At 42.6% G+C, this 20575-nt stretch overlaps 1 protein-coding gene and 1 long non-coding RNA gene across 2 annotated transcripts in view; both read right to left on the bottom strand.

Annotated features, from left to right (window-relative positions):
* Nucleotides 1–80: 80 nt before the first annotated feature.
* On the bottom strand, nt 81–2429 carry LOC121916029. Its single transcript, XR_006100790.1, has 2 exons — nt 1980–2429; nt 81–700 (listed from the first exon to the last, which is right to left on the bottom strand). It is a non-coding gene; the product is annotated as an uncharacterized LOC121916029 (long non-coding RNA).
* Nucleotides 2430–3343: 914 nt separating this feature from the next.
* Nucleotides 3344–20575, bottom strand: part of HRAS (HRas proto-oncogene, GTPase) — a 29978-nt gene continuing 12746 nt past the window's right edge. The window contains exons 2-4 of the mRNA XM_042459220.1: nt 15961–16179; nt 12790–12914; nt 3344–5061 (exon numbers count right to left, since the gene is read on the bottom strand). Coding sequence (XP_042315154.1) covers nt 12795–12914; nt 15961–16179 — 339 coding nt within the window. The 3' untranslated portion in view covers nt 3344–5061; nt 12790–12794. The remainder of the gene's footprint in view (nt 5062–12789; nt 12915–15960; nt 16180–20575) is intronic.

A 20575-nucleotide genomic window follows, 5' to 3' on the forward strand; every position in this document is an offset into this window, starting at 1 on the left:
TCTGCAGAAAACTAATGCTTTCTCTTTGTAAAGCAAAGCATGCACAGACACATACAGCAAGCACAGAAGGACTGACTGGGTCATTAGAAAGGATGCTAAGAACTCATCTAGTTTATTACAGAAAGCCCATGCAATGGCAGACACTATCATAATCTAGCTACACAGTTTGTACACGAGACATGTTTGAAAAAGTAAAAAGTCTTGAGTGGCAAAAAAAATTAACTGTTCCTCATTAAAATTGCAGTTTCTCATTCTTGCATGACAAGCAAGAATTCCCATCTTTAATTAATTTTTATGTTTGTTACAAAAGATGGAAAAACAAAATAACTGCCATTTATTCGACCCAAATCAAGATGATATAACACCATGTAAACAAAGGAAATGTACCAAGCAGTCATCACAATATTTGCATTGTTGAAAATGTTTTATCATTGCTCCCATTCTCTATACCTGAGATTCTGCTGCTTCAGCTTGATGGATTCTGTGAACTCTGGAAGCCTCACATTTGTACCATTCATACTGGCAGCTTTGAGGCATGGAAACAAACCCTGTAGAGAGGACTGTAAGCAGTATCCATCTCTTATTTGTTTGTGGTGGTGGGGTTTGCAAATGTGAATCGGATACACAGGTTGGATTTTCAGGGGCTCTTCGCTGTTGTCTTTAAAGCCACATTTCAAAACAGAACAGCTGGGTAGATGCACTGAACATGAAAAGAGCACAGTTGAATTCTGAGCTAAGAAATTATGTTATGGTTGCTTCCTGCAATACTTTGAGGTGTACTTCATCAACATAAGACTAATCAATGGCCTGAATATATTGCACCAGTTCATGGTTTTCCTGACTACATGGGAGGACAGCATGCATTGAATATCTGCATTTGTAGTTCCACTGGCTGCTGCTAACTTCAGAACCAAAACTAATATTCAAACCACTGGTTCAACTCCCCCCTCCCGCCTGCCAAGATTGCAATGATCCTATTGCTTGTATAGCTAATAAATCAACAAGCCAGTCCTGAATAATCAATACTAATTGGGCATGATCTATGAATACTACTATTTTTAACTTGGATGTAACAGCATGGAAGGAATGTTTTATTTTACTTGGTTTAGAAAACCTTAATTGTATTACTAGTTGTTTGCTCAAAAATTTTAAGAACATACCTATGACTACAGCAAGGACAAAAATGTCACACACAACACTGTCTTTTCCCTATCCTAAGCTGTAGTTTAACTGCACATTTTAGCACCCTGGGCTTCTGAAGCAAGTTTCTGCTCTTTAAAACAATAAGAGTTGTAGCTTAAGCCCATTAAGTGCTTAGCATACAATGGCATACCTAAATGTTGTGAAACAGCCACTTCTACTCGTATGCACTATTTTAAGGCTAGTCTAGAAAGAATGGAATTATAGATGTAGAATTTCTGGTCGTTGTATGAGGGAGGAAGAAAGAATTTAGGATTATCTTTCTTATAAAGAGAAATAAGATAATGCATTCTGACTTTGCCAGTATATTATTACATAGATAATGCATCAGGATGCATAGCCTCACTTCTATTGCTATTCCACCTCATACACATTTAGATGCCTACTCTTATGGGAGTATAGATTCTTGTGAGGTAGGTATTATCAATAAACCAACTTCAAAACCTGGTTTATTCATAGGAATATTCTAACATAAACAACCCCAATTTAGAAAACTGGCAAGTTCCATGTATACTGAAACTTTTTGAAGCTCTTTAAAGCATACTGCCTTCTCTCACACTAGTGCTTATGACTATAACAAGAGGTGTCACAGGAATAGAATGTTAAATAACTGCAACAGAGCTGTTCTGATTTAATGTCAGGAGTATGTGAAACATTCACAATGCTGTACTATCCTTTTTTCATCCTTGTGGTTGCTGCTCTAGAAATAACTCGACTTGCATGCAACAGGTAATGTGTGTGAAGTCTGCACACAATGGTGTCATGATGAAAATTCCTACCTCTTTTAAATGCTCCCCACACCTCCAGTTCAGCACTGAAATTCTTCACTGAAGACATGGTTGCTGCAGCATATCAATTTCTTTTCATTTCTTGGCCTTGCCTACTTTTATAGTCTCTGAAGGGGTTACTTGTTGAGACTGCATAGTCCACAAAACCTGTAGCATAAATAAGATCATGTGCAGCTCTCAGTCCCTCTAAGTTCCTAGTTCAAAAGCATTTGATCCTTTAATCTACTGAAAGGAAAAAGAACAAAGTGACATCAAAAGAGAGCGAAAAGGCTTCAGCCAAGCCCTCTGCCAGCATGAGACTCAACAGAAAACGGATTGTCATTGTTCTTTCACAGCAAATTGGAGTAATTAATAGATACAAATATAATAGGTATGTAGACAGATCTTGTAGCACCTTTGAGACTACCTGAAAGAAAGAAGTTGGCAGCATGAGCTTTCATAGACAAAGGCCCATTACAGACGGGCCTTTTAGTACGGAGTCAGTCCGTATTAGGGTTAGGAAGGTGCGGTGCTTCCGCACCCCCCTAACCCTAGTATGGACTGAGTCCATACAAAATGGCAGCACCCCATCTACATGGGGGCCGCCATGACGTCATCACAACCGCACCACCTCTATACGGGGCGGCGCAGATGTGACGTCGTCGCTCCGCGCCAGGGCGCTTAGTGCGCCCTTTGCGCGGAGCAGGAAGGAGCTCCGTTTTGGAGCTCCTTCCTGGTTTGCGCCGCTGGGCGCAGCCTTCAGATGGCTGCACCCAGCGACAAAGGAGAAAGGGGCCAAGCGACCCCTTTCTCCTCCTCTCCGTCGCTGTGGGGTGTCCTTGGGGCTTGAAGCCCCAAGGACACCCCTTTCCAGGCTGCGGGGAAGTGGCCTTTTGCTGCTTCCCCGCAGCCTGGAAAGCGGCGGATTGGGGCCTCAGCGGCTGCCGTTCTGGCCACTGAGGCCCCGATACACCAGGGAAAGGGGCGGGTACAGGCCGCCTCAAAGGAGCGGTCTGTAACACGCCAAGGTCTATCTCAGATGCATTTGAGGAAGTAGATTGAAGTCTACAAAAGCTCCTGCTGCCAAGTTCTTTCTTTCAGTTAGTCTTAAAGGTGCTACAAGATATCTCTACAAAGTGATTCTACAGACTAACATGGCTATATCTCTGAATTCTATAGATATAATAGTCATTTTCCAAGAAAATATGTATCATATTACAACATATTCTGAGGCATCATAGAAAATGAGGAGCTGCTTTAAGGCATTTCTTTTCCATGAAACATGTGGCCAAGCTGTTTAAACCAAGAAAAATGGATAAAAGGCATGAAAGCAAAAAGATGAAACACACACACTGGAAACTTTAAAATAAACACACTTTTGAGAACAAAACACTTTTAATTACATTTAAGGCTAGGTTTGGGTTCTCTTTTACACCCCCAACACTTTTTAAAAATAATACCTGTTAACCTAATTATTGGAAGGGACTGGTTTTCTTTCATTCATCCAGTGCTGAGAGCATCCAGTTTTACTGGAGAAAAAAAACCCTTTTAATTACAGCAAGTATAATTGGTACAGTCACAGTAATACAGAAGAGCTGCCACCCAAAGAGCAGGAATCTGAGCTGTGCATGCAGTAAGCGTAGGCACAGCGGCTGCAAAAGGAAAGAGGAAGGTTTAGAGCAGGAACAAGGAAACAGGTCGGATGTTTCCAGGCACTAGCTCCAACTCCAGGGAAGTAGACACAGTTTGCAACAAGCACATCAATGAAGTCAGCCCCAGCACAGGCAACAAGCATAAAAAACTGCTCAGAAAAGAGGCCAAACTTACAACAAATAGGAAAGCCAGCAAGTGACCCTTTCTTGCCCACTAAATAACCCTCCCTTCCCAACATCTGGTAAGACACGATGGTTTGGAGAGGGAGTAAGAGATCGCACAGTACCCAGTGCCCCCCAAAAGAAAAAAAACAAGGGTTCCCCCCACAACCCAATCAATAAAATAATGGGCTCAGTGAAAATGGATTGAGAGTCATAGAATCAAAGGTTCTTCAGTCTCCATCAAGAAGTTGCTGTATAGTCATTTATATATTTACACATACACGAATCCTCCCAACAGGCCATGAGGAAGAAAAAAAAATAGAAGTGATATACATCAGTGAAATGCCAGTCCCTCTTTCCCACACTCCTGGATTTAAAGAGGACACAATCCAGGTCTTCAGGGAACTTTAATGAAACCAAAATCTCTGCAAGCAAAACCCACAGGGATATTTTAGCATAGGGGAGAGTAAGCATTGAAGAATGGAACCGATCATATTCTTTCCCTACACCAGGGTAAACTAACAGGCCGGATGGTTGAACAAATAATCTAGATACAGCAATTTTCCTATTAATATGGAACCCTGTTTACAAGGTTGGGCAGTGGTATCTCCCACCCAGAGAATAGTTTCAGCAATTTGGGAACTGGTAGCTTCCCTGCCACTATGGAATGACAAAGCAGTGGTGGGCAGAAATGCTCTCCAAACAGATCTGATCTGCAGACAACTAACCTTTCTACAATACAACCATGGAGCCATTCAACCCAGAAATTACATGTTTCTTCTTTTCTAAAATGCTCCTTGAAACCAAAGTGGCAGCCACTAGACCAAGCCCATCAGTTGATTAACCAGTATTTGCTCCTGCCACCACATGTGGAGGAACAACCCACACCTCTGCTCTGTGTAGGCCTTCTTTCTTCTCTGCCAATCCCTGCTCAGGGACAGGGAAGATCACTCAGTCCTCTCAAACAGAGACAGAGATGTAAAAGCCAGTGTCAAGACCATCATATAATAATTTACTGAAATTCTATTTGTGGCTTTGTACTAATTTCTAGGAGGAAGAAAGAAGCAGAAAGTGGCGGGAGGATGTTAAAAAAAAACACAATAAAAATAGTTCATTGCAGGCCTTGGTGAAGTTTAGAGAAAGTCCATGCGGAGTTTTTGAGGCCTGCAGGCACCATCTTGTTTGTCTTCTTTCCTTGAATCCATATGATTCTTCTTTCACATCACCTCTATCTCCGCACTAAGTATAGTGGAAACTCCTCCAAGTCACAGTGTGGTCAGCTGGGAAGAGAAAAGGCAAGGAATTATGACAGATTTCTAATACAGAGTAGATTCCAGTCAGCATTAAAAGGAATACACAAAAGGGTCCTGAAGAGATAAAACTGCAGCAGTGTTTTATATAAAGGTGAATTTCATTCTGTGTCAGATTTTCTTCCAGCCTATTCTTGTTCAGCAGTTGTTTGGTGTGCATGCATGGAGGCCTTGTGCATAGCAACAGCACTTTCGCAGCAGGTGGGTAATGCTTAGAGCAGACGTATTATGTTCTGTTTTTACTGGCTCTTTATTAGTAGAGTAATAAATCCAAACACCCACTAAAAGCCATTGACAGAGAGAAGCTGCTCAGTGCCACATGTGTCTGGGGTCTGGTTGGCAGGTATTGGATTTATTCAGTAGGTATTGAAGACCTATTTACTATTTCCACCATTTCAAGTGGTATCCAGTATAAGTGGATTCAGTGGATGAAGAAACAGACCGTAATGCAACAACTCCCTAATTTTTTTTGTCAGCATTTTAATTGCAATGGCTTTCCCTGTAAGAAAAGGTCCACATTATGCTTATTTTGTGTTTAATTCATATCGAAAGCTTAATTCATACATTCATGTATAGGCCAAGATCCATTGAGGAAATACAATAGAGTCTCCATTATCCAACCTTTGGTTATCCGACCTTCTGGATTATCTGACGTCCCATGCTTCTTCGTGAGCGTGCCTCACAAAGAAGCATGGGATGTTGGATAATTCCTTCCCCTCCTCCCTCCCTTCCTTCCTTCCCTCCGTCCCTCCCTCCTTCCCTGATGGAGAGGCCAGGGAAGGAGGTTCAAAGCTGCAAAGGAGAGGTCTGGGGGGCGCTCAGCCCAAGCCTCTCCGCCGCGGCTTCGTTGGAGATCTGGATGCTCGCAGCCTCTGAAAGGGAGGCCTGGGTGCTCGGCCCAAGCATGTCCTCCGCAGCCACAAAGGAATGAACTGGGCCAAGCACCCAGGCCTCTTCGCAGAGGCTGCGTCCTTGGCCCAAGCCTGTCCTCCGCAGCCATGGACTAAGGTAAGCAGGGAGGGAGGAGGGGAGGGACTTTTATCCCCAATGGCAGCGCGGGTGCATGTGCGCCTTCATTAGGGACAATGGCCCTCCGGATTATCTGACATTTTCGGTTATCCGACTATTAGTTGGCCTATTTATATTGGATAATTGAGATTCTACTGTACAACTTTATATTCATATATAGCAATTGTATAATTATGCTCCTATACAGCAGTTGCATGATGATGCCACAGTCGTGAATTGTGACGTGAAAATATACATTCTACAACAGCAACACTGAAGTATGTGTAAGTGATGGATATAGTTGGGGGAATTCTGCAGCCAATATTCAACAGCTAGCCACATACATTCAACCCCCCTCCCTCAAGCCTGCCTCTCTGCTTCCATTTCCAGTCACTTCAGCATGGCTATCTACCCTTTAGAACCTACTTAGCAGCACTGTAAGAAGAAGAAAAAATAGAATCATAGAGTCCAATCTCTTGCTCAGTGCAAGATCTCCAGCAAGAGCATCCCAGCAGGTAGCTGTCCAGTCTCCTTCTGAAAATGTCCAGAGAAGGAATCCCCACTACTTATCTAGGCAACTGGTTCCATTGCTTAATGACTCTTACTGTCAAGAAATTCCTTCTGACTGAAATCTACCTTCCTGTAACTTAAAAACATTAGACCTGGTTCTACCCTCTGGGTATCCACTCCTCTCTGTGACAGCCCTTGAGATATTTAAATAATACAGTTCTATCACTCCTCAGTCAATGCTACTGTTAGGTGGATTTGTAGCTAGTTGACCAGCTGAGCCCAAAGGGTGCTCGGCAATGGCTCCTCTTCATTCTGGAAAGAAGTGACCAGTTGGGTGCCACAAGGTTCTGTCCTAGCCCCAATGCTATTCAACATTTTTATCAACAACTTAGATGAAAGAATAGAGGGTATGTTTATCAAATCTGCAGATGACACCCAATTGGGAGGAGTAGCTAATACCCCAGAGAAGAGGATCAAAATTCAAAATGACTTTAACAAATTAAAAAGCTGGGCCAAAACTAACAAAATGAATTTCAATAGGGAGAAATGTAGTTTACTATACAGAGGCAGTAAAAATGAAAAATACAGATTTAGGATTGGTGACACCTGGATTGACAGCAACACATGTAAACGGGATCTAGCAGTCTTAGTGGATCACAGGCTGAACAGAAGTCAGCAATGTGATGTGGCAGCTAAGAAAGCCAATGCAATTCTAGGCTGCATCAATAGGAGTATAGTGTCTAGAATCGAGAGAAGCAATAGTACCACTCTAATCTGCTTTGGTGACCAGAAGTGGACACAATATTCCTCACCTGGAATATTGTGTCCACTTCTGATCACCACAATTCAAGCAGGATGTTGACATCCTTCCAGAGGAGGGTGATGAAAATGGTAAAAGGTCAGGAAACCACACAGTATGAGGAGAAGCTTAGGGAGGTGTAGAAAAGAAGATTAAGGGATAACATGATAACCATGTATAAATATTTGAAGGGATGTCATACTGAAGAGATGGAGCAAGTTTGTTTTCTGCTGCTTCAGAGACTAAAGACACAGAGCAGTGAATGCAAGCTACAGGAAGAGATTCCAGCTCAACATTAGGAGGAACTTCCTGACAGTAAGGGTTGTTTGACAGTGGAACACACTCCCTCAGAGAGCAGTGGAGTCTCCTTCTTTGGAGGTCTTTAAACAGAAGCTGGATGGCCATCTTTTGGGAGTGCTTTGATTGTGAGTTCCTGCATGGCAGGGGAGTTGGACTGGATGGCCCTTGGGGTCTCTTCCAACGCTATTCTTTTTTGCCCTTTCTGAATCGAACTGCATCCATTCTCTAAGAGTTATAGAAAATTATAGTAAGTGGTTCAGAGAGTACATCAATAAGTTTCTTCAGTGCTCTGGGATACAGTTCATCTGGCCCCACAAAGACCACTGCTGCTGTCTAAAAGCAGCTTCACCAGGTGAAAACTCTCTGCCCCTTGTGAACACAGAAAGCAGCCACTGCTGCCATAGAGCACAAAGGGAGAGAGGAAGAGAGGAAAGTGAGAATCAGGGTGGGAAGGAGAGGTTGGGGCTCACATGCCTGCCTGCCAGCTGCCACCCCTCCCCTCCCCTTTGAAAGAGTATATTCAAGGCATTTAATAGCTAACCAAAAAGATTAATATATAATCAATCAAACAAAAATTGTCAACAATTGTTTATGTTTCAGTAAAAAGCTGAAGGAAGATCATTTGGGTGTCTACTCCCATACCATTTATTACCTTTATTGTTGTTGTTTTTGGAGGGAAAATGGGTTGCAGTACCACTTGTTAACCTCATGGTGATGCTATAAAACTTGAAGTCTGTTACCTCCACTGCATTTACATTTATCCCTCTTACTATACCAAGAGACTGCTATGTAGACAATGGTGCATTCAGTTTCGCTTTGGATATTATGTGCAACTCAATCTGTGATGCTTTAAATCTGTACTTCAAGAGCTGGTGGAGGACTAGTCTGCACTACCACCTGTTTATGTTCAATGCCAGCCTTGCAAAAATAATTTCAGGAGATGGCCCATCTACCTTCTGCTCTGCTCACTGTGGATCACTCCAGGTCCTCTTCCTGGCTGCTTTAGAGATGAGAATGGCCCTATTTCTCAATGGCCATTGCTGACTTTTTCACACTGAGAGAGGAAGGAACCAGGCTTCAAGCCCAGTATGACTTTTGCCCTGCTTGGGGGCTGGCAGGATGCAGGGAGATGTACATATGTGACTGGCTACTCTTTCAGATTTTTCAAGTACCACCCCTTGGATGGCTATCAGAGGGAAGAAAGACCCAAGCTTTGCATGTGCTTGCATTAGCACAAGAGAATGCCAAAGTAAGTAGCTGGATCCTTGCCTGGCAGCCATTAGTACATGGGCTAAGTGAGTGGCCATACAATATGTGTTCCTGCATATATGTATAATATGTCGTTTGAACTGCAACCACCTGGCATGGGTAGGAATTGTGCAGCCCATAGAGTGTGCCCCCAGAGGTTTTGTGCGCTACCTCACTATACCCTGCCTGGCTTATCCTAATGTCCTACCCCAAACGCCTGGACCCTGCAATAAATAAATAAATACATTGCTGTGTTGGGAAATAGAAAACTGTGATATTTGGAGGCTTCTAGGAGCAGCAGTTTACCATAAACAACTGTCCCAACTTCCACCCTCCACAAGAAAATCCAGGAGTCAAAATTGGAAGTGACCTCCACTTTGAGCTCCAGCTGAAACTGGCATAGTGCCACCCACCATGGGGGCAAAAGTTGCTCCCTCTACTCATCATGGCTGCCCACATAGCAATTCTTCCAGGTTTTAACTAGCCATGCTCTTGCTATGTTAAAATTGTGTACTTTTGAAAGCATCGTGTGTGTTGGATATGTCCATTTTCATTTCTCAAAATCATGCAGAATGAATAATCACTTGCTACTCAGTGTAGTGGCAAGACAGAAAGCAGAAGGAACTGTTGCCACAGTTCTCTCTTAGATTGTTTCACTGTAACCCAGCTTAATATGGAAGCCCAAGAGAGAGCACTATAAAGGCAGAGGTTAGCAGATAAGAAATGTGATACAAACTGATGGTGTGCCAAAAGAGGTGAGTGAGCCTTCCATATATAGACAGCCCATCCTGATCAAGCCAAGGATAAAAACCAGAAAATATTTTCTATGAATGAGACTGGAAAACTTTGTGTGAATGACTCCATCACTTCTCAGCTCCCGCTTCTCTGCACATGTTTCCTCTTGCCTTACATCTGGGTTGTGTAGCTCTGAGACAGCTTGTTTTGTTAGCAAGATGCTGTCCAGCATAAAGCTACAGCCCATTTGTGTTTCAGATAATTCAGGGAAAAAGCAGCTCCCATTTCCTCCTCCACAGTCAGAGAGCTGGGACCACACCTATATTTGTATTGCCAAGTTATGCTCTCCTTGCTGGGCAGCTATCTAGTAAGAAAGTTCAGGACAACCCAAACTTTGCACTTCATACAAACACACACACACACACATACACACACACGAGTAATGCATGGGATATAGGAATGAACACACATTTGGCAAACATTGGGCTTTCTCCTCTCCACAGCCTTTGGCAGTAGCCTCTCTCTGAGGTCAGGGAGTTTAAGTAACGTTTGGGATTCATCTCTACACTATCAGCAGGCAACGAACAGGAAATCACCCGCACCCTCCCACCCAAACTCACATCCTCAGCCAGAGGAAACAGTCTCAGACATCTGGATTATTTGCACATCTGGACCCCCACCCTTTAAGAGCATTAGCTGCCCTAGGTGAAACTAAAGCATTGGGCCTGCTGGGAGATTCCAGCCAACTTATATGACATCCGTTCATGTCTCAGTTGTTATTTTCTGGGTGGAGTGTAGTTCCCATTTTTATAAAGAAAATACACAAATGTCTATTTCCATAAGAGGAGGAAAGCCTTCTCTTCCTTGCTCAGCTGCTAACTCTTCTCCTTCAGAATTTCTGGACTTCTGGTTTAAAGCTGTTTTTAAGTGAGTTTAACTGCCTTGTTTTAATTGGTCAAATTGTTTAATGTGCTTTTGGTCCTTTTACCTTATTCCATATTGTTTAAATTAATTAAACTGTATGATATAGGGCTGGTTATAAATATTTTAATAAGTAAGTAAGTAGACTGCAGGATAAGGAGCTCTCCCCTAAGAGGTCTCAATATTAATGTATAAAAAGCAAGAAGCCAGAAAGAAGATTCACCCTAGATAGCAATAGACAGTTTTCTTCTGATAGGTCTGTGTGGGTTTTCATGGTGAGACAAAGCTCACTTCTGTATCCAAGGTCTGTTTTTTTCACTCCTCCCTCCTAACCTATCCCACTGCACCCTCCACCAAAAACCTAATTTCCCCTCTTCCTCTGCTCTACACTATTGGAAGAGTTTCTGTTATTATTTCCCCGGGGGAAGCAAAGAGTCAGTGTTGAGCATGTGTGGAAGGTAACTCCCAATGTTACCTATTAAGAACAGATAGCAAGTTATTGTTCCCAAGCTTAGTTATCTAATGGGCTATACAGGCTGCCCCTTTTAGTGCCATATTGGGGCTGTGGCAACCGCATGCCATGGCCTTGATCTGGCCTTTCTGCACCGCAGAAAGGGTGCCATAGCCGCAGGTGCCACAGCTTTTCTGCACTCTTTTGACGCTGCATCATCTGGATGCAGTGCCAGAGGAGTGTCATGACATCATCCACCGTAGTGTTGCAGCGCACAATGTCACGACGGCATGGGGGCTAAGTCGGAGCGTACATCATGTGAATGCCCTGCCCCCATGCTGGCCTTAATGACCAGTCTATACAGCCCTTCATACTTGCTATAAATATCATACTTCTTAGTTGTAATATTTGTTATATATTTGTTTTGTTTATGTCATGGTCTTGTGCATTTTTCGGCCAATGGGAATTACTGCAAGGGCCAAAGGGAAAGTAATATTCCATTAATTGGATTCAGAATCTGCTGTCTCCTGATGGAAGGTATTCACCTGAATTTTAGAAATCCCATCCTCCCCACCTGCACCACAATTTGGCCCATTCTGCAGACACTGATCCTCAGTACTGCAAGAGGCTTGAGGGGCTGCTGTGAGGAGGAATGGTGGAGGCACAATCCCCTTCAAGAAGCCCCATTGCAGAGACCTAAACATGGATCCAACCATACATTTCTCCCATCATTGCTTTGAGCACTTGAGGGAGCAGGGAACACCAGCTTTTTTTGGTGTTTTGTGTGTGTGTGTTTGTTTAGAGAGCCCATTCTGATTTCTGTAACCCTTCATACTGTTGTTCCAAAGGCACTTATTAAATGTATATCTGGGCTTCCTCACCAAGGGAGTGTGTAATAGTCTGCAAACATTTTCCATTTATATTTCAGGTATGAGATACTGTTAATATTACATCAGAATATTTCAGTACTGGAGTTCTGAAGGCTGCCTGCCTCTAATTCTACTGCAAAGTCTCTGACATGGCCACTGACCACACACAGGCACATTTTGTTCTGCTACTGCTCAATCCAGGGACAGATCTAGCCTCTTCATTAGTTTACAGATGCGCTTCATGCAGCTTCCATGGGAGAAAACGCAGCCACAGTACAGTTAAATCTGATACAGAAAGCCTGGAAAGCCAGGAGAAAGAAAACGCCCAGGATAGGCAACAGGAAGTGTCATTTTGAGGCTGCCAATGGGGGGTGGGGGGAATAGTTAAATCAATAGAACAGACAGCATCTAAAAAGAGGAATAGAACTTAAAAGGAGATGAAATGGATACAAAAATTCTGGATCTAATCAGCGTTAACTGATAAAAGGCAAGTTGCCAGTACATTCTCATTTTTGACAACAAATCAGTCTAGTTCAAAGCATCTCTTCAAAGAATCATGGTTAAAATACATTTGCTTTAATTGCTTTAAACTGCTAACTATGCAGTTTGCAGTGTCTGACAAGCCCCCATCCTGTCTCCCAAAATGCTTGAGGAACATCAGATTCATTAAGGATGAGTAACAACAGGAATCATCTACCAAGAATCTGAGTCCATTTGTCTTTAATTCTCACTGCCTCCAGCCTGGTTCCATTCCAGAGGTAAGAGAAACTTTTCAGATATTTATCTGCAGTGTATGATGGGGGTGAGAGGGGGTAAATTCTCATCTCAAGCACTGTTTATTTTCTCCAGGGCCTTACCTTAGTCATGATATTACACATTTACAATTCATACAGCCTGGGCCACTTTCATCTGGAGGATTCAATTTGCGTAGTTTGTGCTGTCGGATCTCCCGCACTAAAGTATAGAAGGCATCTTCAACTCCCTGCAAGAGAGCAATAATGTGCTTGAACATGCGAACATACAAAACCAAGAAAAGGAAGCTTCAAAGAATCCATTTTGAAAGAGTCATAAAGAATGCCTTTTCCACTGTTAATAAGGGCAGCTTGGAATGTGTGAATATGATAAACCCAGTGTGGAAGCCAAGCAGTGTTCCTTTGCAGTGTGAATTACAAATCCTTGGAAAGGTGGACGTTTGAAAAGAGCCAAAAGACACACACATACAGACAGTTTTGTTGTCACAAACTAATACACACAGTTCCCAAATTCTTCACACATATGCTTGACCACTCACATGACAGTAGTCCTGGCCTGACTGAGCCATGAAAGTGTTACAAAAACCAGCAAGAATGAGTGGTAGAAAGAGCCACCACGAGTGACTGAATCCGCACCCTCACTTTTATGAGACTGCAACAAGTTACTAAGACAGACTACTTGCCAATTTTATCCCCAGTGTTACTTTAATGGATATGGAGGGGGTGGGGAAGCGAATCACTCTGAAGTCAAGAGTGCCATAATTCACGTTCATGTTCCTCGGTACTCAGAGGCCATCAACAGAACCTGCTGTGCAATTAGCAGCTGGAAGACTGGTAGCCTGACTGCCTATGCATATTGTTGTTATTGTTTTTGCTCAATGGGGCTGTGTGCCAGCATCACCACTGTCAATCACACAGCCTTTCACAGCTCTTACAAAGGGAAATACTCAAGGCAGCTCAACTGCCTTCTTTTTACACAAACATGGGGGTAAGCAGGTTGCTGGGAGCCAAGGAAAGAACAAGAGACTGGCATCCTCATGTTATAAGAATTACAAGACAAGTACTGTATAGGTTACAGAGCATGTGGTGACTTCTCAGCTCAAGGGGCGTAGACTTCTTAGATCCAGACTCTCTAGATCCATTTCAGTCTGGCTTCTGGCCTGGTTATGGGATGGACACGGCTTTGCTTGCCTTGGTACACAGGAACTGGACAGGAGGAGTGTGTCTTTGTTGGTTCTATTGGACCTCTCAATGACTTGATACCATCAACTATGGTATTCTTTTGGGCTACCTCTCTGGGATGGGAATTTTGCCCACTGTTTCACAGTGGTTTCAATCCTTGGAGGGGAGAACTCAGAAAGTGGCAGTGGGAGGGAGATTCCTGGCCATTAGCCTATGGAATCCCTCAGAGCTCGGTTTTGTTCCCCATACTGCTTATATGTACATGAAATCTATGGGAATGGTTTTCCAGACTTCTCAGGGTCAGGTGTCATCAGTATGCTGATGACACCCAATTCTTTCTTCTTTTCATCTAACTTCAAGGAAGCTATTTTGGTGCTAAATCAGGGTCTGCTCTCAGTAGTGGACTAGATCAGGGAAAATGAACTGAAACCTAATCCAGACAAGACAGAGGTGCCCCAGGTCAGTCAAAAGGGAGATTAGGAAATAGGGATTCAACCTGTGCTTGACAGAATTACACACTCTCTGAAATCTCAGTTTCACAGCTTGGATGTATTCTTGAACTTGAATCTGAGCCTGGATGCTCAGGTTTCAGTAGTGACAGAACCATGTTAGTACAGCTAAAACTGATGTATTCCCCGAGATGTCAAATCTGGCTGCAGTGACACGAGTCCTGATTAATTTTTGTTTGGATTACTGTAACATACATGAGGCTGTCTTTGAAAACAGAAATTAGCAAATCCAAAATACTGTAGCCAGATTGTTGACCAAGGCAGGTTCCAAAAGAACAAAACTCCCATGTTGCAACAACTTTACTGGTTATCATTCTGTTTCTCACACATTTCAAAGTGCTGGTTATGACCTATATAGAACCTTAAATGGTTTAAGTGGAGACCATATGAAAAGAAGTTATCTTCTATTAGTCTGCCTGACTTTTAAGATCTTCAGAGGAAGACTTTCTTTGTCCCCCCACAAACAAACAAACAAGCTTCACTTATATACCGCTTCATACCGCCTAAGCAGTGTCTAAGCGGTTTACAACTGTAAGCTAATTTGCCCCCAACAATCTGGGTACTCATTTTAGCGACCTTGGAAGAATGCAAGCCTGAGTCAAGCTTGAGCCCTTTTGCTGGTCTTGAACTCACAACCTTGTGGTTTTGAGTGAGTGGCTGCAGTACAGGCATTTAACCACTGTGCCACCAGGGCTTCTTCCCAGGCATGTTTGGTGAAGGCAACAGAGAGCCTTCTCAGTGGCTGGTCCCAAGCCATGTAATTCCCTTCTGCAGGAGACTCAGTGGGCCTACCTCTCTGCTTCTTTCCACTAGCAGGCAAAGACTATTTTATTTAGGTAGGCCTTCACCTCTTATTTTACTCTGGCAAAAAGATCATTTAATGGGGTGTGTGTAACACGTCCACCTTTTTGCTATATTTACTGTATTTTAAACTGTACTATTTATTTAAAGTACTATTTATTTAAAGTTTTTTAAAACTTTCATCTCAAATAGGTTTTAGCAAAATTTGTTTTGAATGTGATGTGAGCTGTCTTGGGGCCCATGCTGCAAGAAAAGTGAGATATAAATCAAATAAATAAGTAAACAGATAAGAAGAAGAGACGGATAGCAAAGATAGAAACCATCCATAATAGAGGGTTCTAAACTTGCAGCCTAAGCTTGTAAAGTAGTGTCTCTTATAAACTAGGGAGTCAGCCCTGAGAAGTCTTAAGATTCCAATCTGCCACCTATAGGAAAAAATATGTGGGATGGTGAAAGGTGTAAATACTCTAAAGGCACCAGATCCCCTCTGAGCTTGGAACCTATGCAGTGTCAGCTCTGCTTACTCCTTGGATGGGAGACTACCAGGTGCTGTAGGCTATATTTCAGAGGCAGGACCTGGCAAAACCACCTCTAATTATTTCTTGCCTAAGAAAACCCTATGAAATTCATGAGGTTGCCATAACATGACAGGCGACTTGGAAACATATACACATGCAAAGTACTCCATTTGGTTCTCCTCCATGAAGAAGATTCATCTGTCAGTCCTAAAGGTGGACCAATGTATTTCAGAAGAGATTCCCCTTCACACTTATCCTCTGTGTACCTGTCTAGTTTTGGCCGATGTCTCAATGTAGGGAATTCCATAGCTCCGAGCCAACTCCTGGGCTTGCCGCGTTTCCACAGTCCGGGCTGGAAGGTCACATTTATTTCCCACCAACACCATGGGGACATCATCAGAATCTTTCACCCTCTTGATCTGTTCCCTGCAGAGATCACACCAGAAGTGGAGCAAATTAGAGAAAGTACACTTAGTGTTGAAGAACTTGAAAACAACATGCTAGGAACATTATATTCTGTTGCTGTTTTAATGAGGAAAATAACTTCAACATTTTACTTTGAATTTACCAAATCCCACCCTCGTTAGTCTTTTGGCATAATGAATAGTGAATTTGGATTCATTTCTTTGTTCTTGTGGAGACGTGTAATAAAAAGCTACTGTATACAGTATACTCATGTATAAGTCTAGAAATTTTAGTCTAAAAGGTGACCCCAAAAACCTGAGTCGACTTATCCATGGGTCAATATAGTATTGTACTTTGGCTCCAAAACCTGCCCTCGACTTATACATGAGGTCAAGTTATGGTCGAGTATATATGGTATTTAAAACTTTGCATGGAACAGGAGCTCCTGTTCACACACTGCTCTTGGTTTCTTTAGAGAGTAACATTTACCACAGCAATCAGTGAGAATCAAAATCCATACTAGCCAATGTTAAAAATAGCAAAAAATGAAATAGAAATCAGTTAACAATTAGTGAAATGACTTAAGCTACCACTTTAGTCAGCGAACAGAGTGTGAAGGAGTTTAATTTTCTATCTAATATTGCATTCTGGGTTATTTTCTACACTCCCACAGTATCTGAAGAGCCCTTCTCATATTTCGTGCAAAACGTCCCTCTTGCATTTTATTTGTGGAGGCTCTGAAAGGTTTCTCTTTTTCTTGATCTTGGGACACTCTGTTAGGACACAGTTTGAGAGCTCCTGATGTACCATGGTGAACAGGGCCTCACTGTACTAAGCAGGAAGACCTCAGCAGAGGGTGTGAGCACAAACCCTTTGTCAACAACCAACTACAGCCAGGCTCTGTGCCATAACCCCAAGCCACTGGGCAGTTGTCCAGCTGCAGGAGGTTTTCTCATGTCCCTGGGGAAAGAGCCAGGCCCTGTTACGCTGACGGCTGCTCATCTCCCTGCTTGGAAAGGAGATGTAAACACTGAGGACACTGACCCATGGGATGTATGATGGCTATCCAAGTCAATTATTTGCTATCAACCTCAGGGTTCCCAAAGAGTTGTGAGCAGAGAAAGTCTTCAAGGAAACCTATAACCAATGTGTGTATCATGCAAGTACTGATACTTAAGTCAGTACACCATTTTCAGCAACTAATGTTTGAAAAATACAAATAATAATAATAATTTTAAATATGTATTTATATTTTCCTGCCTCTCCCAGATGGATCTAGGTGGGATTACAACCTGATAAAATATACAAGCACAACAATAAAATACAGTAACAATTTATAAATAGTTACTTTAAAACAGGTTCTATCAAAGAGCGAGGGAGGAATAGAGATATTCAAATCTTAGTCAATGGAACAATATTCCTTATACTAGAGATCAGGTGGGTAAGCTCGCTGGAAGAGATTCCTCTTAACTGCTCTCTTAAAAGCATCCAAGGAGGTGATAAGACAGATTTCTTCCGGGAGACTGTTCCACAATTTTGGAGTCGTTACAGTGAAGGTTCTTTGAGAAGTTGAGACTAATCTAGTCGTTTGTAGTTCTAGCACATTCTTCCCAGATGCAAATGGGAAACCATTCAGAGTCAGGGGCTTTCCCAGCAGATAATGATCACCAATTAGCAGATACTAATCTTCTTTTGCATTAACCTCCCAGCCTGAGGCCGGACATCAGCACAGAACAATACACATGCAAATCACTCCTGCATTCCTAGGCTCACACAGTATATATACACCCAACTTTTTCCAGGCAAAGCATTCTCTGAAGATGCCAGCCACAGATGCGGGCGAAACGTCAGGAAGGAGAATTTCTAGAACATGGCCACATAGCCCAAAAAACCCCACAAAAAACCATGAATAACCAAAACTTTGTACTGCACCCGGAAACTAATCGGCAGTCAGAGAAGAGCTTTTAGAACTGGTGTTATATGGTCAAACCTTGAAGAACCGGTGACCAGTCTTGGCTGCCACATTTTGAACTAACTGAAGCTTCCAAACTTGGTACAAGGGTAGCCCCTTGGTACAAAGGTAGAGCACATTACAGAAATCAAAACAAGAGATTATCAGAGCATGTATCATTACTGCAAGGTCCCTTCAGTCCAGGTAGGGATGCAGTTGGTGTATCAATCAAAATTGATACCAAGCACTCCTGGCTGCCGCATCTACTTGAGATGACAACTGTAGGGACCAGTCTTAATAGCTAAGATCCTGCATTATCAGGCATAACTACATTGACTGAGCTCTCTTAGCATACATCAGTATGTATCTGAAGCCAGAATGCTTCAGATCTGTGGACCCACAACGTCCATCACCACCAGCTAGCAAAATGATGATGTCCTCACATCTCAAGCATACCAGGTTGAAGAAAGAAGATCTAATGTAATTATTCTACACAGAGCTCTACATATGGCCCTGAATGTCCACAACTCTTTTCACTTAGAACATGGGAACTATGCAGCCCACCCAAATGCTGTAGAACTGCAACTCCCAACATTTCTTACCACTTCAGTCAACATCTGGAGAGCTGCACAATTCCCTAAACTGCCTTAAAAGAGGCAGAGAGAGAAAAAATACATGAGCAGGACAGCTTTGCACACCTGTTTCTCAAAGGAGCATCTGTTTTGGACATTTCTCTGAGTGCCTGAAGACAAAACAGCACCCTGTACCTCTGCCACACCAAGTTTCTTACAGCCCCATATACATGAGAATAATCTGTTGCTGCTTTATAAACCTTCCCATTCATTCTCTGTTCCCTTTTTGAATATTCACTAATTCAATGATACTTCACCAAGAACTTTTCCAAAGGAACACACACTCTTTAACAGCTACCCTGCATTTTAAGATCTTCAGGGGAGGCTCTCCTGTACGCTCCACTACCCTATGGGACATGTTTGACAAGAACAAAAGAAAGAGCTGTATTGGTGACTGCCCTTAGGCTGTCGAACTCCACACCAAGGAAAATTAGGTTGGTCCCCTCCTTGCTATCTTTATGCCATGCCACACTTCCTAATCCCTTCTCCCAAGATGTGATTTTAAATGGTTTTCAAATTGTTTAAATTCTATTGTTGTTCTAACATAATAATCTACTGAACTATGTATTCATATAATAACCTGCTGTTATCTTAGCTGCAACAATTTCTAATTACATTAGGAGCTGCCTTGGCTTCCAATATTGGGATAAAGTGGAATATAATTTTTTAAAAAACAAATCAAGCTAGACATTTTTCCAGCCCATGATTTAAATCATCTCTGCTGACTGAGGGATAAGGAACAACACCAAATCAACACAAGAAACAGTGCAGTGACAAGGCTGCCATGCACCAGATGAACACAGACTACAGCAAAACACCAAAACCAGGATTTGTCCCTTTCAATCTAAACCTCAAGTGGAGGGGAAATTCTCAAAAGAGGATGGAGAGTGCACACGGCAGGGAGTGCAATGTGTGACCATCTCTGCAGGTCACCAAGGTTTGTAGTGACCATCCATGTTAGCATGTGATGTCACTGGAACATTACATTCAGTGCCTGTCAAAAATACCTGAGACAGGCATCCATATTGTTGTTAAACTCATATTGTTGTTAAACTGTCATAGCAAGAAAATTAGCAAAATTTAAATTAGCCCCTTCACTTATGGCATCACTTATGGACCCCACCAAAGAACCTATACGGATGTTTGCTTGGGCCTCCAGCTACAGGAAAACAGCTGGAAATGACCAGATTGGGGGGCCTGCATATGAGAAAAGGTGGGTTTGTGGAAGGTTAGAGAGAAGACTATCATATCTATATCTTGTGCTTACATCTCCCAATGGAGGACCGTGATCTCTGTTCACCAAGTAGCCAAACAGTTGTCATTGGGAAACTCACTATGACATCCTCCCACTCACGGTCCTCAAGAATTGTTATAAACACTGCCTCTGATACTGAAGAACATGGCTATTGGCCACTGATAGCCCCATTCTGCACAAGTTGCCCATTGCCATTTTAAAGCTGTTACAATCTGGCAGCCATCTCTACTACTTCTGGTTGTAAATTCCATAGTTGAACTAGATGCTGCATCAGTAAGTCTTGAATCACTCACCATTCAGTTTCAATGGATAATCTTGGGTTCTAATATTATAGGAATGGGAGAAATATTTCCCCTGTGTATACCATGCACAATTTTTATACACCTTCATCAAGTCCCTGCTTATTTGCTCCCCCCCCCCCCCCAACGCCCAAAACCGTGTAACCAGTCATCACAGGGCATTTCCTCCATTCCCTTGACCAATTTGTTTGCTCTTTTCTACACCTTTTCCACCCTTAAAATATTCTTTCTGGGATATAGTGATCAATACTGTGCACAGCATTCCAACTGCAGCCACGCAATAGATATCCACGAGGAAAATACTGGGAGTTTTATTTTTAATTCCTGTTCCATTTATGC

This window comes from Sceloporus undulatus, chromosome 1, assembly GCF_019175285.1.
Source record: "Sceloporus undulatus isolate JIND9_A2432 ecotype Alabama chromosome 1, SceUnd_v1.1, whole genome shotgun sequence".
Taxonomy (NCBI): Eukaryota; Metazoa; Chordata; class Lepidosauria; order Squamata; family Phrynosomatidae; genus Sceloporus; species Sceloporus undulatus.